This window comes from Megalops cyprinoides, chromosome 3 (genome assembly GCF_013368585.1).
Source record: "Megalops cyprinoides isolate fMegCyp1 chromosome 3, fMegCyp1.pri, whole genome shotgun sequence".
NCBI classification, from domain to species: Eukaryota; Metazoa; Chordata; class Actinopteri; order Elopiformes; family Megalopidae; genus Megalops; species Megalops cyprinoides.
The window spans coordinates 34919243-34937316 of NC_050585.1; the positions used below are offsets into that span (position 1 = coordinate 34919243).

General features: G+C 45.0%; 1 protein-coding gene across 3 annotated transcripts in view; it reads right to left on the reverse strand.

Moving 5' to 3' along the window:
* Positions 1 to 18074, reverse strand: part of LOC118774370 (roundabout homolog 2-like) — a 109402-nt gene that overhangs the window by 13465 nt on the left and 77863 nt on the right. For 2 of the 3 annotated variants that reach the window (XM_036523706.1, XM_036523708.1), the window contains exons 6-18: positions 16682 to 16818; positions 13974 to 14098; positions 12411 to 12582; positions 11249 to 11454; positions 10199 to 10280; positions 9714 to 9879; positions 9019 to 9185; positions 7944 to 8065; positions 6440 to 6671; positions 4139 to 4263; positions 3756 to 3927; positions 2990 to 3166; positions 2331 to 2357 (exon numbers count right to left, since the gene is read on the reverse strand). In XM_036523706.1, coding sequence (XP_036379599.1) covers positions 2331 to 2357; positions 2990 to 3166; positions 3756 to 3927; positions 4139 to 4263; positions 6440 to 6671; positions 7944 to 8065; positions 9019 to 9185; positions 9714 to 9879; positions 10199 to 10280; positions 11249 to 11454; positions 12411 to 12582; positions 13974 to 14098; positions 16682 to 16818 — 1910 coding nt within the window. The remainder of the gene's footprint in view (positions 1 to 2330; positions 2358 to 2989; positions 3167 to 3755; positions 3928 to 4138; positions 4264 to 6439; positions 6672 to 7943; positions 8066 to 9018; positions 9186 to 9713; positions 9880 to 10198; positions 10281 to 11248; positions 11455 to 12410; positions 12583 to 13973; positions 14099 to 16681; positions 16819 to 18074) is intronic. The other variant, XM_036523707.1, reaches the window with a different exon arrangement.

Here is an 18074-nt window from a genome sequence, read left to right on the forward strand (position 1 = left end):
GGGAGAGTGGGTAGGGGACAACGCCGGACATCGCCAGAAAGAGGATGAAGACATCAGGGACAGAGAGACAGAGAGCAGAGACAAGAAGAAAACATTAAATCAACTTCGGGAACGTTACAGTCACACCACAAGGTCTGATCTCCAGAATGTAATCGTTCATGAAAACTACCAGAATTGTGAGTTATATTAGCCTGCACAATGTTGAACCCAACACATAATTAATAAGAGTATATTTGCATATAAAGCAGTAATTGATCTATTCAGATAATTGCAACTAGTTGTCTACTCTGCTTTCAAGATTTTCAATAAAAATTTGTTGATATAATAATTTTTTATGCAAATGACAGCGAAATTTTGATTTACTAGCCATGTGATATGTAAATGAATCATATTAACAGTAATCAATAAATTCTGGTGAATTACAGTATGGCCTGTGATTTAGGTAAGATGTAGGCATTAAGTGCAGATTTAAAAGGGACATCAAAACCATCCCATAATTCCGACATGTGGATTTTAAGCAGTGAGCCTTATGCTGATAACCCTACTAAGTTCTAAAAGTATTTTGTCCCATTTTGTCACAATTGCACTGGGCTAAATCATATCATAAAGATGCTATGTTTCAGCTGAGAAGCCAAAATCTGTTTTCCAAAGTTAAAAGGAAGGTTAAAAGTTTCCTTCACTCCTGTTGAATGCTGATTATGATCAGAGGTCCTGCATATAAAACTCCACAGGAAACAGAATAAAAGGGTTAGTTTTGGAAATCGTCCCATGAAGTGGAGAAAAAGAGAAAAATAGAGTTAAATTCAGATTGCTGCTAGTAACATGGCACATTTGGTGCACAGATGAATATGATGATAGCGGGGTTAGGTGTTAGATCTGGTGTGCTTTGGTAGGGTTTGGGGAAAAGATGTGAAAGACAGATAAAAAATGCAAAAGGTAGAAGAGGCCAAGAATGAGTAGAGCAAAGAAGAGTATTACAGGAAGTGTTGAGGCATTTGCCAGTATAGCGCATTATGATACCCCAGGAAATCCCAAACTGGATGTGAACAGCCAGATAAAATAGCAGGCCAAAGCGAGGAAAATGTGTTATCTGTGATGACGGACATGATGCTGAAGATGATGACGGTGATACGCTGCATAGCATCATCTCCTTTTCACATTAACGTGGGGCACTGCAAGAGGAAAGCTCTGGTTTCAGGCTGGCGTTGACCAGGCATGTAGCAGGGTATAGCACTCCTCCTCTATAATTCAGGATGATAAGTGGACTACAGGGGGAAAAAAAGATCCATTTTCCAATTTTCACAGCCAAGTTTGTTTTAATTTTCGCCATTTATTTCTTTTTCTCTCTATCTGCCAGGCGCTCAGCGATAACTACAGTTGTGCTCAGAGATAACTACAGTCAACGCTGGCGCCAGAAATAAATTGGATTGGACGGTTGCAGACCTTTTTTCTTGTGTTCAAGGCCAGACATGGCACTGGAGGAGTCACTCTAAAATTGATAAAGACTTTCATTTGAGGCAAGGGTGTGAACAAGTCAAGGCCCCCAGCTTGTTAAGTTAATCTGTGTGGACCCTGAAATACATGATTGAAATGACAACAGAACATCAAATGCAATAAATCAACAAAATAAAAAAAATATAACACACAAGAAAAAACTACAAACACAAATTACTCACAGAGAAGAGGAGACAGGAAAGGAGAATGAGAGAGACAGAGAGAAATAGAGAGAGGGAGGGTATTTCTCTTATGAGGAATTCATAATGGATGTATACACAGACAAACAACTGGATGCACACACTGGTCAACTAATTGAGGAAGGAAAGAGTTTGCAATCCTCTGGTCTTTTAGATACTTCTGAATTTTTAATTTCCCTTCATTTTTTTTAACAATACATCTACATGCATTTGCCATTTTAAGTGACCATCAATGACTCTGCCAATCTGCAGCTACACCAGCCCAAACCATAACTTTTAATTGGAAGAGGCTTCTTGCATTAGCATGATTTCTTTACTTCCAAGTGTTTGCAAACTCTGAATTTACTCAGCCAAGCATGTCTCTGAGAGGATGATGACCATAGAAATATAATAACTAGAATGGTTCCACTTGATACAAGCAAAGATTGAACGGCAAATCCTTGGCTATCATGAGAGACATGATTGAATAGCGGTTTGCTGCTGTGATTTTGGAGAACCAGGTTGGTCTGACCTGCGTACGGTATATTGAATCATGATCTAATTTCAGACAGGAAAACTCTATAGTAGTTAAATAAAATTTGTTCCACTCTAGTAATTCTATATCTTTCATGAGGGTATGGGACAAATGACCAGTACCTGCACGGGTGAAGGTGAAGGACTGGACTGCAAAACAAGAAGACAGAGAAAGTTGTGTGTTAAAGGCCTGCTGCAGTTGTCTGTTGGGCTCTGCACACCATACTGGGGGCAGGGCTGGAAGAAGTTATAGGTGTGGTTTTGTGTGGATGGTGGTGTCAACTATAAGCCCCCCCCCCCAAAAAAAAACTGCACCCAAGAGAGCAGGTGGAAGAAGACATGCCTGAAGCCTGGACACTACAAATGCATAACAAGCAAAGCTACCAATCATGAGCGCAGCAAATTCTAACTAATTTAACCTTCACACACTGCTCTGATAGATTACGGCCATCATGGAAAATGTGCATGTATCAGCAGGGTTTAAGTTCTGTGTGGTTCTCTGTGTTGCAGCACATCCTGAGTCTCATTTATGCAGTTGTCTGTGTTTTGGCAAGCTCAAGGGTCTTGCCTGTATTTTCGCACGATTCAGCTGGAAAAGAGCATATTGTGCGTCCCTGTGTGTAAAAAGTCACGGGGTGTCTCACCAGTGTGGTTCCCTGTGTTTCAGCACATAGAGTGTCCTAACTATGTAGCTCCCAATGTCTCTCTCACCGGTGTAATTCCCTGTGTTTCAGCAGGTACTGAGTGTCTCACCTATGCAGCCCCTAATGTGTGTCCCTTACCTGCATAGTTGCTCAGGCCCTTCCTCTTCTTCCTCCTCCAGTAGAGCCAGGCACTGAAGCCCATGAGGATGATCCAGCAGGCTCCCCCAAGGCCTGCGATGAAGGCTGGCTGTCTCAGCACATCCGAGAGGCTGCTGTTGCCTTCCGCATCCGTCATCCCGTCCTTCAGCTCTTTTCCTGAGAAGAGACACAGCATAGATTAATGTTAATGTCTCTGTTTGTATGTGTGTGGGTGTGCACACGTGTGTACTTCAGATGGAAAAAAAGCATGGACACGGAGAGTTAATTAATTCAATAATCTACTCAACTTTAATGAGCAGGACATGAAATGGACACAGAAAGGGAGGGGGTTTCATTTTATGACACGGCAGCTGTGCTGTGAAATCTGTTTTGCAGCCTTCCTTCTGAGCACCGACCAAAACCACATCATTAAACCTGAGGTGAGCTGCCTTTTTGCTCTTTTTCAGTCAGTCGTGTTTTAAGTTCACCACAAAGAAAAGGGCAACTTGTGTACAAGGAGTATAAACCTTCTCTTGTATTGATCCTGTGGCTCTGAGAGGCTTGTCTATCCTGTACTGTTTGATGAGACATACAACACCTGGAGTGAGAGGAGGTCATCTATCACAGCACAGTGATATAGTGTGGTATACCAAATGTAACATGACTGTTAAATTGGCTATTATCCATGAACAAAAGGCAAGCAGACAGGAAACGAAATTGCATGTGCGTGTTCCAGCCCCCCTCCCCCACCACTCTTTTCCCTCACCAATCACAATGGGCTGGGGTTCACTCTTGACCCCCACCCCTGCACTGGTGCTGGCAGCCACCTCCACGCGGTACTGTATTCCTGCCTGCAGCCCCCCTACCACCACTGAGCGGATTGCTGCGTCCACCGTTTTATTCACATGGAATCGCGTCTCGTTTGCCAGGCACCAGATCTGAGCGAGAGGGCAAGAGAGAGACAGAGAGAGAGAGAGAGAGAGAGAGAGAGAGAGAGCAGGAACAGGAACAGGGCCACAGAGGAAGAAAGGGGAGGAGGGTTGGAGAAGAGCTGTCAAGTTAAGCTCCATGCCATTCCACATAAACAAAGCTGAATACAAATCTTGTACAAGGAGCAGATTTTAGATTCTCGCATTCCCAGGCTCCCACCTTATACTCCTGTATGATGCCATTTTGGTGGTCTGGAGGTGGGGGGTCCCAGGAGATGCTGATGGAGGTGCTGTTGTGGTTCCCTAGAGTGAGGACAGTGATCTGTTGTGGGGGGGCACTTGGGGCTAGGAGCAAGGAGGAGGGCACAGAGACATGACAAACTTAGTTAGGCATTCTGAAACTGCAGCCATCAAAAATCACGCCTGACACAATATGGTAATTTTTGGTAGAGGCTGTTTTTCAAAAGGGCAGATTTCTCACAAAAGGGCAAATTTCTCAAACTGATACCCTCACATACACACAGGATGCACAGAAATTCCTTATAAGCCATTACTTCTTACGTTTAAGCACCTGAAACAACCTGGTAAATTTATCAACTGCTTCCAGCCGGAAAAAAGGTCAGTCTTCGCACAAAAATGGGATAATCCCACACCGAGCGGAGGAACAATCCACCGTGAGAGCAGGCGGGGGCGCCGGGCCTCGTTACCCTCCCACTGATGTTAGTCTAATTAAAATGCTCGCCTGACAGAGCAAGCGCTCACTGAAAAATAACTTTTTTCTCATTTCCTCAGTGCCATGCTGGGTGGGCTAAGTGCAGCAGAACACTGATTAGTCAATTATTCCAGCATTCCGTCTCTCCCTCTCTTTGCCTCTCCCTCTCCTTATGTCATCACACTGTGACACGTGTCAGAAAATAGAAAGAGGAGGCAGGTTCACCCCCAGTCACAACATCCACAGGCGCCTCTCCATCCTCGCAGCAGGCCGAAGTTAAGACGCAACGTCCTCACAATGTACGGGCACGGCCGAGTGACGCAGTGTCGGTGGATCAACTTTGATTGAAGACACACAAGCATTGCCACAGCAAACACTTCAGTTGCTTTGTATGCATACTCTGTCATGTATGGCAATGAAGGAGATGCAAACAAGGCCTTGTCATGCTGTGACGTAGGACTGGTGAGGACGTGTCCTTGTGTCACATGTGATGGTGGTAGCCGTAACAGCTGAGGTTAAGCAGCAACTAAACACTCAGCACTACAGCATCGATCTCAACTGGTCCTCAGTCTAGACTCATCCTATATTAACTAACCCTACCAGATCCATGATCTCCTTTGTACCCCTCAGAGCAAGTGAGGTAAGCATGTTAGGGAAACACAGATATACAAATGCTAGATTGGTTGTGAGTCATCTGATTAATTAATCTACTGTGATTTGTGAATGACTATCCTGTGAAGTGGGACATCTTGAACACATTCACAAACTGGCTACTTAGATTTCTAGATGATGAATTACACTTGGTTTTGGACAAATGATCTGACACTATGCAATCAGCCCACTCAGCACATGTAAACATTTGGTCATTGCTTTAAGTGTGGTAACTGTTTCTATTGTCACAGCTAATTGAGAATCAACTCAAATTCTCTAGTAATGCTGCTAATGGCTGGGCTTAGTTGTCCCTTCAGAAGGACATGCAATAGGCACATTTAGCGAAATGGATAGGGCTCCACAGGCAGGGCTGAGAGCACTCTCTGAGTAAACTTCACAGCACTGGAACGCGGACAAGTGCATGGTCTCCCTGGGCCCTGGCCATTTACACCTCCCAGATGGACCACGGCATTAGGGGCTTGTTTTAATAGTGACAAATTAGAGGCAGAGAAAAGGGAGAGAGGGGGAAGAGGGAGTGATGAAGGAGAGCACCCGCCGCCGGATCATCGCCGCAGAAGCTGTAATTGTGTTAATGGAGGACAGGAATTTGAATCACTCTGAGCTCTGTAATCCTCAATAAATCTCCCATCTCCTGCTGTCCCCCAGAAAGCAGGAGAGAGCGAGCGAGAGGAGGAGAGGGAGAGAGCGAGATGCGCTAGCATTTATTAGTCCTGCAGAGATTGTGCGGACACCAGGGTGTGAGAGGGACATGTCACAGCGGCTCAGACGGGTACACAGAAAGGGGACAGGGGAATAGTGTGTATGTGTGTGCACATGTGTGAACTGCACATGTATTATTATTATTATTATTATTATTATTATTATGGTTACTATTATATTTGAGGTGTCAGGAGATAGATGTAGGATGTGTTCTGGGTTAATGTGGGTTCAGAGATTCTGCAGTGATGGTCAGAAGTCCATTCACCAAATGGGGGGAGGGGGCAGTAAAGAAAACAGGCTTTTAATAAATTGCAAAGACTGTACAGGGCAGATCACACAGATCCTCGCTATGAATGGGAGTATGCCAGAACATCCCATATCCCATATCAGAAACAATGAATGAATGAATGCCAATGAATGCCAAAACCATGCTTTTACCATCCTCTGTAGTGCGCGCCGTCACCGACTCGCTGTCCACGCCCTGGAACTCGTTGAAGTAGGGCCGGGCCTTGATCTCGTAGACCACGCCTTTCTTGAGGCTGGACAGCACCACGCTGCGCTCTGAGGGGACCCTGAGATCCTGGCTCTGCCAGCTCCCCGGGGACGGCAGCCCCGACGTCTGTCTGTACAGCACCCGGTACCCCTGAATGAACTGAGACTGGTGGTCCACCTGTTCCAGGGAGCGACAGTGTAGCAGAAGCAGCAGAGGCACGAGGAAAGAGGAGGAGGAAAAGGAAGAGCTGTTAGCCTGACAAAATGGCATTCCTGCAACACAACTGGACCTGGCTGCATGCAAAGAATCTGGACCAAAGGCAAAAGTGCAACAGTGTACTATTGACATTTACATTTACATTTTGTCACTCAGCAGAAGCCCTTAACCAGAGCGACTTCCCATGTGCAAATGCAAAGTGCATTTAACAAAACAGCATGAAATGTTGTACAAAATAAAGGACATGTATCTTATTCAACACGTCAAGTGAAATGCAATTACTATGAGATTAGAAAACTACAGAATTACAAACAACAAAACTACACTATAAAAGGGGAACAAGATCATACTAGGGTAGAGAGAATGAGGTACAGTTTTAATAACTAAGACAGAATGTGGCTAGCAATTCAGCTGTTATGATTGCAACAGAGAGCTTATTCAACCACATATCTATATTGAAACATCAAAATCAAAAATGAGACAATTCAGAACAAGTCTGACTAGCGAGAAACAGAGAAGGGGTAAGATAAATAGAAAGCGAAAAGGCTACAAGAAAGAGGTGAAAAGGAAGAGAAGAACAACATCAAGAAGAAACCAGAAGTAGTAAGGGGCAGATTAAGCTCATACTCCACAGAAGTGCATGCTCTCCCCCTGGAATGCACTGCGGCAGATCGAGCCTGTCATTGTTTATATCGCCGTTTTAGCACCAGACTAACACATTCCACCTGATCGGCACGCACTCCATCACAATGGCACTGGAGATACAAGACGTGCACCACCATAAAAGAAATACATATGCATGCATTCCAAATAATGCCTGCACTTGAGATCTCGGAGGGGGGGGTCCCACAGGAACGATACGGGCTCACGAGTGCAAGGCTTGAAACTAGGAGCCATTAAATGAAGGAATGCTAGGGATGAGACATGTGGAATATACAAGGAAGGCGCTGAATGCATATCGGTCTATTATCATAGAGACAGAGCACTGAGAAGCACCATGCCGCGCAGATAAGGGTCCTTGTTCTGTAAACCAAGCCCCATCTGCCCAAAGAGAAGTGATATCAGTCCAGCAGGGGAAGGGAGTACCTCACAGTAATGGCCCGTTATCAGTGGGAGAGGCAAGCGGCGCTTTTAACGGGGACATAAAGCAGCTGTTCCTCCACTGCTGAGTTGGAGTAAATAAGAGAAGAGGCTTCTCCCCTGCTGAGCCTGTGCTTCATTAATGGAACTCACCGTCCATGTGACCTGGATGTCGGTGGGGCTCAGAACCACGGGGTTGTGCAGGCGAACGATGACATCACCCAGTTCCTTCTGCACGTGCCGGTGGTCAACGCCTGGTGCAGGGGGTCTGATGTCTGGAAAGACGGGAGAGGGAGGAGAGAGAGAGAGGGGAGAGAGAGAGAGAGAGAGAGAGAGAGAGAGAGAGAGAGAGAGAGAGAGGAGTCAAGAAGACAGGTCCCTTGGCGGCACTTCCTTAATTACTCTTCACATAAACCAGGCCCCTCTGGGAGCAGTCGAAGAGAAAGTCTGGGGTAGAGAGCCCTCATTAAAAGCATAAGCTGTTCTGCCTCTAATGCAATCCTTCTAAGGACACACACCATCACAGTACTTTCGAGCCTTTCCGCTGGAGTGAGAAATGTATGTAATCTGAATGAAGATTACTTCACATGCTGGAGAAATGATTTGGGTCTGTGAAAACCACACATGAGAGAAAGTGCTCTTTCCGCATCTGAGTTTACAGCACTGGCTGAAGTCAACAGAATAACCACATCATTTGCTCCAAACTCCACAGGATCGCCTGGGGGAAAGAGGGGGGGAATGAGTGAGCACAATTTTCACACTCCATTTCCTAAAAGGGCACTTGTATGGGTTTTCACTGTGAGAGCTTTTAAAATCTTAACACTTTACTCAGGATTCCCATTTCGACCACAGCATGGAAATGTCCAGGGCTTGCTCTGGTTCACGTGTCTGCCACCGGAGCACAGTGATGCGCAAATTAGGAAATGATTTCATACAGAGAATGTTTTTTAAAGACACAAGCTCGAACAACAGAGTGCAAGTCACGGATCACATACTGCGCAGAGCAGAAATGCCACTGGCGCAAAACCAGCGTCCTTGTCAGCTCCAGCTCTGTCTCTTGTTAAATTCCAGCTCCATTTTATCCTGTCATACAGAGGCTTTACCAACCATTTGTAACTACTGCCGAAACTCCCCTCATACCCCCTTGCCAAACCCCTTCTTTCCCTCAGGCGTGACCTGTGCTGGCTCTCTCACATATGTCCTTGTGGGTTGCATATGGGTACAGTACCTTGAGTGCGGACAGGCTCAGATATGGGGCTTGGGTCACCAAGGCCCTGGGTGTTGACAGCCCGGACTATGAACAGGTAGATGGTGTTAGGCCTGAGGCCTGTGACAGTGAACTGCGTGCCCTTCACATGGTCTGCCACTGTCTGCCAGCTATTACTCACCAGCTGGCTGCAGTGGTAGGAGGTGAGAAGAGAGAAAATCAACAAATCAATCATTCGTGGTTTACCGTAATGCTCCTTACAATGCAGTTTGCTCTGAAAATATCAAGCACAAGGTCCTGTCACCCTCCAAAAGAAGCTGCAACAACAAGTGCAGTGACAATATGAATTATAATACATATGCAAGGGCCTAACGGGGTCTAAATTGCATATAATGCCTGTTATAATACTAGTTAAGTTTCACAAGGGAGAACACTTATAGAACACTTATATGCAGCCCTGGTCCTTCATGGCTGGGATCCGAGACATTTCTGCTCTCCTGGAGCACTTAACCTCTGATTTGACTCTGTAATCACTATTTCAACCAAAACAATTCAGCCACTCATCAAAGCAGCTGGCGGTTACTCTGTGCCTAAGAGCTTCACTGGTTCTGAATCTGTATGAGTACTAGACACATGTTGTTCTGAATGGGTGTGTGAATACAGCGGGATATAGCTGAAGTGTGCTTTGTTTCACTGCAACTCCAGAGAAGACAAACCTGAATGCCTCAATGACAAAGGAAGATACTGGTGAGCTCCCAGCAGGCCCAGGTTGCCAGGACAATGACACACTGTTCTTGGTGACATCGGTGACCTGAAGGTCAGAGGGAGGCCCGGGAAGATCTCCCGAGTCTTGGCTTAGAGAGTCGGTGACCCCGCCCGTTTCTGACAGGGAAATCAGGGTGGAGAAAGAGGAGACGGTGACAGGTGGAAGAATAAAGCAGTAAGAAACTAGAAGTAATAAAGAGAACTGGATGCAGAAATAACGACAAGATTCCAAGAGGTACCTTGCCTTCCCTACCTACACATAAGATACTTTTGTATTTTAGGTACATGACTTATTATATATTATACTACATCATATGCCATATTAAGCTAGACTCATGTTCTGTTAAAATGACATCAACTGGATAATAAATGCATAGAATATACAGGAGGTGTTATGCAATGACAGGGGCAGTGGTTGTGGCAGCGGGCACCTTACCCCTGACTTCCAGGAAAGCACTCCATGATGTCTCTCCACTGGAGCTGGAGGCCACACAGGTGTAAATTCCCGAATCTGATAGCTGCAGGTCAATCAAACCAAATATGGTCAGTTAAAGAAACTGCACCAGGCTAAGACAAAAGAAGAATTTCACCACACAGACACCCCCCACCCCCCACCCCCCCCAAAAAATTTTTTTGAAATGATAGTGTTTCTATATTTGCCACATACACCCCCCCCAACAGAGAAGGATAATTGGTTCAGAAAGCTGATGACAGCTGGCCCTGGTCTCTGGAACCTTGCTGATGTTGTTTGCTGCTTTTCAACCCTGTGGCTCCCCTCAATCTATTAAATAAAATGTCAGCAGTCCACCGCTTTGTCAAGTAAAATTGTTATATTCCAGTGAGAGCACGACAGGAGGGACCGGAATGTGAGGGGACATTTTTAAATTTGTCCTTCACTTTGTACAAATGTGTGTGTGTGCATGTGTGTAGGCGGGGGTAGAATGTGTGCGTATGCATTTGTGTTTAGAGAGGGGACATGGTGTGTGTGAGCATGCATGTGAGTGTATGTGTGTATATGTGTGCATGTGTGTTGAACAGCCCCAAGTGGACACAGTAAATGCTGTCTCTGTTTGATCCAGTTTAATAGAGTTAATGACAATCCATGTTCATGACATTCATGTAAAATGTCAGCATTACTTGTCTCACGACACAAAATGCTGAGGAGAAAGAGAGAGAGAGAAAGAGACAGATTGTGGAAAAGTCTACAGGAATCAAATGGAGAAGGAAACAGAGGAGGAAAGGATAGAGAGTCTGGGAGAGCAAACGGGGAATCTCATTTTCAGTGTAGCTTCTGTAGTGGGTGGTCTATTACAAATGTGTGTATATGAGCGCATGTGTGTTTAGGAAGGGAACATGGTGTGTTCGCATGTGTGCATGGAAGAGATAAGAGGGTATCCAGCTTGCTTTGATTTGATTCTGTTGTGGAAGTTTATCAGTAGTCAGTTTTGTGTTTGTACATTACAATTTGTATGACCTACAGACTCACCTTGGTGTTCTTGATCTGCAGGCTGCCCAGGTCCAGCAGAGACAGGCGCGGGTCCTTGCCCAGCAGGCTGACCCCGTCCTTCAGCCACGTGATGGTGGGAGCCGGTTCCCCCGACGCCTGACACCTCAGCAGTGCCACGCTGTCCTCGCCCAGTGTCTGATTGGCCGGTCCTTGTCGGATGATGGGCGGCGGCCGGTCCATCAGTGCTGCGAGGGTTGTGTTGAGGTCACATGGTCAACATTGCCGTTGATAAGACAATATACACACACAGCAGGGGGATTTATAAAAATATAAAAAGGAAATATAAAAGTACAAGGGTGGCATGTTGTTGTTGATTAGTCATATATTACCTATTTGTGTCTAATAATTGGGTCACAGTGCAATCACCAGCCCTGGAATTCTGCATGTGAATGTCAATTGTGCAAGGGTCAAACACGAACTTCATGATCCTCTGTAGTATCCAATGTGTCCCTTCTGTAAAATCTAAAACGTGGCAGAATGGTTGCACAGGGCAAAGCATCATGGGCAACATAAAATGAACTTCTGCTTTGTGTCAGTAGGGTCAAAAGGATGACAGAAGGTCAATTAATCTCAATGGTTTATGAACATCATGACTACTTCTATGAATGGCATGAATTTTGTCAACACTTTATGACTTTTGTGAATGCTACTAAATATTGAGGAGCGTAATGTCCATCTTGATTGATTAATTCTGAATGTTAACATCTTCTGTGTATTATTATTATGGACTGTGTATTATGGAGACAGTTTGAGTTTCAGAACTGAGTATCATGTGCAGTGGCCTTTGGAAGGTATTAGCAGGCGTGGATTAATGAGTTCAGACCTGAGACCATAATTAGGAAGTCTTCTTCGCTCAACCTTTCAACACCTTCACACACTCTCTCTCATTCACCTCCAACAGGGCACATCAAAATGAAAACAATAAAGATGAAAGCAGTTACAGAAGACATTAATTTATTTGTTACAGTCAATTATGACAAGGAAAAAGCAACAAAGTCACGGTGAGGTGGGGTGTGGCTGCAGGTGAGATGGGCGCCACAGCGAGTCAGTTAGGGTATGGCGGCAGGTGAGCTGGGGCATGGCGGTGAGTGTGTCATGGTGATGAAGCAGGTGTGTTTAGATAAAGTGCAGCGCTCTTTACCATCTGTGACCTCCAGCTGGGCCTTGGCCTGGATGCTGCCAGCCACTGTCAGGGCCTGGCATATGTAGAAGCCAGCATCCACGCGCTGCACAGAGGAGATGGTGAGGTTTCCACTGGGGGACACAGAGAAGCGACTGCTGGGCTGCTGGGGCAGGCTGGGGAATAGCAGATCCTGCAGGAAGAGTAGGAGGAAGATGAGGTGTCACATAAAAGTATATTGACGCATACACACACAAATGCCTCACACACATATACACATACATTATATTCATAATATCTCTTTTTTTTTGAAGAAACCATTAAAACCACAGTGCTGCACTGTAATGATAACCTCCATTATGATTTTCCATACACTTTAACTCTTAATTTGCATTTATAAAAGCCTACGCATTGATTAGAGTGGCTGAGGGAATGATGACAAGCCGGCTTTGAGTATCTCCGAACGCACGGACACTAATGAGCCATGTCAAAGGACCGGTCTCAGCACAACAACCCATCCATCAAGGGGGTCAGCGGCTTTATTTCCTTTCATTTTCATAATCACATCACCTTCCTGTTTACCAGCTCTCCCTCTAACACCTCTCCCTCACTGCCTGGGTCCAATTCAGAACGGAGTGATTCAAGGTCAACTAGCGGATCAGGGGTCTTTCATCCACCCAGGGCTGTTCGTAATCAACACCAACGACAAGGGGGGATTGGGTAGGGATGACGGACAAGCGCTGCTCAGGCAGCCACTGGCAAATGCCGCACACTCTGGGGCTTCTCCTTTAATCATTTTCCGCACTCAAAGTCCACGGAGTCAATGAACGGAGGGAAAGGAAGACATTAGCCGCATTCAATTACAGCCTGATGATGTTAATGCTGAAATTTATGCTGTTTTCTTTTTCTAATTAGCCCCATCCCCCAAGGACAGATGATAGATGTCCACTTCATTATCCTCGAGGGTTACAGAAAAGTCGTCCTTCCTCTCAGCTAATTACTTAATTACTGCTTTCATCTGGTCTCTGCAATGCCTACGTTCATATCTCATTTAGCAAAGAGAGGGCAGGGTAGCCGTTTCAAATGGGCAAACAGAGCTCAGTGTTGTTATTTGTGTCAATATATGTGTGCTGTCTGAGTGTGAGTTGATACCATTAGTACTATTACTGTCATTCAAGTCCTTAAGGGATGCTGTAATCTGGGGCCAGTTAGAATGCTCAGAACTACTATGTTATACACACTGTTCCTCATAGTGCTCCTCACATACTGTTCCTCATACTGCTGGATGTTTACTGGAAAATAAATAAGCTTTTTATGGGTAGCATCCACAGTGACTCACCTAGATGACTCGTAACCCTGAAGCAAATACATCACATTCCCTGTATTGTTGAACTGATACTGTGACCATTGCAATGCCTTCACAACTCAAATCTGACTGAAGTCAGATCGCATGATCACACACACAGGCAAACACACACAGCCACACAAACGTGCATGCATGCGAATGCACCGTTGTTGTCAAAATAAAGCCCTGATGTGTTATAGACAGGCAGGAGAACTGGTCCAGTAGACTGGTTTCCTTACCTGGCTGCCCTCCTTCTGCCAGAAAATGGCAGGCTGGGGGTTCCCCTTGGTCTCGCAGGGAAAGGTGACCGTGCGCCCCTGTGCCACAATCTGGTCCCGGGGCCTGACCACAAACTGCGGTGCCGCTGAGGTCAAAGGTCAAACACAACACCGTTGTTACATTATTAGAAATAGGGAGGAAGAAGGGCTGGACCGAAGGCTAGAAGAAGATAGGTGAAGTAGAGATTGGGGATTCAAGCTCAGACAAGAATTTTTTAACAGGGTCAATGTGAACAGATAAGAACTACACAGAAAGGTAACATGCAACAGCTAGGCTCTATGTCAGTTACTTTTATAACAGCACAGTCCAAACTACAGCAATCATAAAAGCTCTTCATTCAAGTGGCCTGGTGCCAAATAAGCGACACTCCATCTGCAATGCATTTGATACACTATCATACACTCCAGACGTAAGCTCTCTGTATCATGTTTACAATACATGCAGGAACACAGAGGAACTGTAATTGAAGGACATCAATATGAAGGTCAATAAGCACAGATCTTTACATTTCATAAAGCTTATGTTGTATTTGCCAGACACAGACCCATTTATAAACAGTAGCTGTATATGTACAAAAGCAACTCATTAAGTGGTTTGCTGATGCCCTCTATCTAAAAAACAAAAAGTGCTTCTCTCAATTACATCTTTGAGTTCTGCACTCCATTTTTCTCTATATGAAGCAAAATTAAAGGTTAAGACCTGGCCATGCACTACAGGTGAAAGCCAAACCCAGAAATCTAAGTGACACAATTTCCATTCTACGTATCATATTTCCACCTCAGGTTTGTCTTGAGACAAAGACTTCTCTCTCCCTTTCCCAAAGACAGTGAGTTGCAATATGTTGCTTGTTGTTAGTGATGAGAGCTTTGAACAATGCCTGTTTATCACAAAAACAACAAATAAAACAAGTGTGCACATGCATACAGTTGTGTGCACACGTGCGTGCATGTGAGTACGCGTTTGTGCCTTCATGTATGTGAGCGTGTCCGCATGCGTGTATGCGTGCGTGCATGTGAGCACGGGTGTGAAGCTCATGCCCAGTGACGTCTGCTCTGAAAGGATGGGTACTTACCCACAGGGAGAGCTGGTGACACAACAGAGATGAGAAGATGATCAGGGGAAAAGAAATGCTAATGACAATAAAGGTGGATGGCATGTGCTGGGATCCTGACCTAGAACGATGGGGTCCCGGCAGGAGAAGGTAGTAAGAGGCACACCTCCCTTTTAATATGATTTTTAATTCCATTAGTGAAGCAGGAACTCACTGAATCAGAAATGGCTGGTCTAGCCATCTGAATAGCAGTTCAAACATGTTTAAATGCAATCCAATCAGGTCCACTGAGCCACTGAGCTGAGGCCGTTTGGGCATCTATTTCAGTGAGGGTATTTTCTCGTACTAAGATACTAATGGTTTCCTGCTACCAATCTAAACTCTAGGTGCTCCGGGTTTTCAGGCTTTCATTTGACTCTGTGCACCTTGTAGCATAAGACAGAAGCCTTTGCAAACTAGAGAGGCAGACAAAGACACTGGGAGCAGTTTTCCTGCCCCCAGGTAACATTCTCATTATCATTATGGCCATTTCATATGCCTATGACCATATCGCTACGACTATTTTCCATTTATATTCATATCTTACTTATTTTTTGATACCATTATTGGGCATATAATCAAGAAATATAAATACATTCACATCACTAATGTAAGGCATGGTACCTTCCTGGGTAGAATGATGTCATTCTCTACCCCTTGATATTTGCGCCATGATCCTGACCGCTCTTTATTCTGCTTATCTCAATATTGATAAATGGGAGGCATGTTAATACTGGACGCAATACAATTCCCAGTCTACCCATTGAACTCACTCAGTATTAATGCCATTTTTAGGTGTATAGGATGGCGTGTTTGGAACACCAATCCAGCAAATGTTTAAGTATGGGTAGAGAGATTCAGTAAAATGCTCGTATTTAATTCAGAGGTATAGGTATGAGGCCTTGTGCTTTTGTGCCACAAATTTATCACTGAATGAGTGGTTTGTGGAGGTGATTAACACTGGCCATCTGCCTTTTTCTCTGAGAAAAAAAAAACAATATTAGGTGGTGTACACTTCCCTACACACCACAGCACCAGCAAGCCATGATTTACTGGACACTGCTGACTAAGATGTCAGCTGAATTCAGGTAAATGTTTGAACTGGACCTAGATGTGCATAACGAAGAATGAAATTTGAAAAAGCCTGATGAAGAGGTCCATTGGATGGATGTTATCTTCATACCATAACACTGGCAATTCTTCCATGTGAACAAATTTTCATACCAGTGAGACTTAAAAACATAAATCTCCTTGGTTTCACACCAAAATAATGTCTTTCACAACATGTTACCAACACGGCCTTACCAGAGATGCCGTATTCCCTCTGCTCTCTATGGGTCTCTATATGTTTTTGAGAACAAATGTTAAATCTTTTCTATCCTACTAATAACTTGTAAAGGGATATTAATGTAGTAGAAAAAACAAAATGTTTGTGAATGATTCACTGACTCGCTGACTCACGGACTACCTGGGCAAAGGAGTCACTTGTGACTGCCATTCTCTTGTGATGTCATGTCATGTGATCATGAAGCGCTCCCCCCCCCCCATTGACCACCTGCAGCGGAGCCCTGAACTCACCCCTAACAGTAAGGGTTGCCGAAGCCTCTATTTTGCCCATGCGATTCTCTGCCACACAGGTGAACGTTCCCTGGTCTCCCGCTGAGGCCTTCTTGATCCGCAGCACGCTGTCCTCCTTGTCGTATCTAATCTCATACCTGTCAAGGGTGAGGATCTCGTGAACACAGGGACCAATGGGATGGATGAGTGGATTTCTGTATTTTAAATTCTGCACGGATTGGGACTGAAGCACTCTGTTACTCCCACTCCATAATAAGATTCTCTCCGATCAATTGAGGCTTTGCTGGAAATACTATTTCAATGAACAGTGGGAATTGTCACCTTCCAATTTACACAGAGATACAGATGGTAAATACATCCTGGGTTTCTTTTTTTTTTTTTTTTTTTCAAATAAAAGTCAATGGAAAAATAATAGAATGCAGACAGAGGGCTCTGCACACAGGGGAGCCGACATCTCAAAACAGAGTTGAAAATGGTTAGGGGGAAGAGTCAGGGATGGCTGGCACTGCAGAATGAAGGTGCCATGGACTGGAAACCCAGATTGCTTCAATATTTATGATGAAACATCTGCTGTGTTGAGGAGGGGGGGGGGGGTATGGGGCGGATGCCAATCATCTCAGGGTGAGATATCCGGAGCATGTCCGCACAATTATTAATGAAAAACATTGCATCTGGTGCTTTCAGTAAGCATTAAACCACATACCACAAGCACACAGCTCCAGAACACAATGGCAGTGGTTAAATCTACACAGCGCCGTTCCATTGTGAGCATTTATAGATGACTAATTCATGGAGATAGACTATGCATCGTAGCACATTCACTTGTGCCGTATCAAAAGCAGCTGGTGAATCCGCTGAGACATAGGCACACCCTCCCACGTGCTGAGGTAGAGGGAGAGGGTGTTAACATCCCGGTTTTAACATGCTCCATCCCCTTTTTATCCAGTAGGGATGTCGGCCATGGGTAGTTCCCAGGAGTTTGACAGAGTGGCTCCCAGGAGTGTGACAGAAGGCATGTTGAAAAGGTGGCATTTGACAAGGGACTGATCTGGATTTCACATGCTCTAACATTCTGTAATTGGAGGGAGGCCAGGGAGAGGGGCATGTCTGACAGTCGGAAAACCCCCTGTCTCGAGTCCTTCATTCAGTAACAAAAAAATACAGAAAGACGGAGACAGAAATGGAGCAATCAGCTAAGGAAAGGCCAAGGAGCGGACACAGGGAGGGAGTGATCATACTGAGAAAATATTGATTCTATCTGTGGTTGGAAGCTTGTGGAGACTCCAGCCTTCCTCTGACCTATATAAGAGCAGCCCCAGAGTACTGGCCTTGGAAAAAAGGTGGGGGGGGGGGGCACATTTCAGCAGTCAGAGCTACTGGAGCGGACATCAAT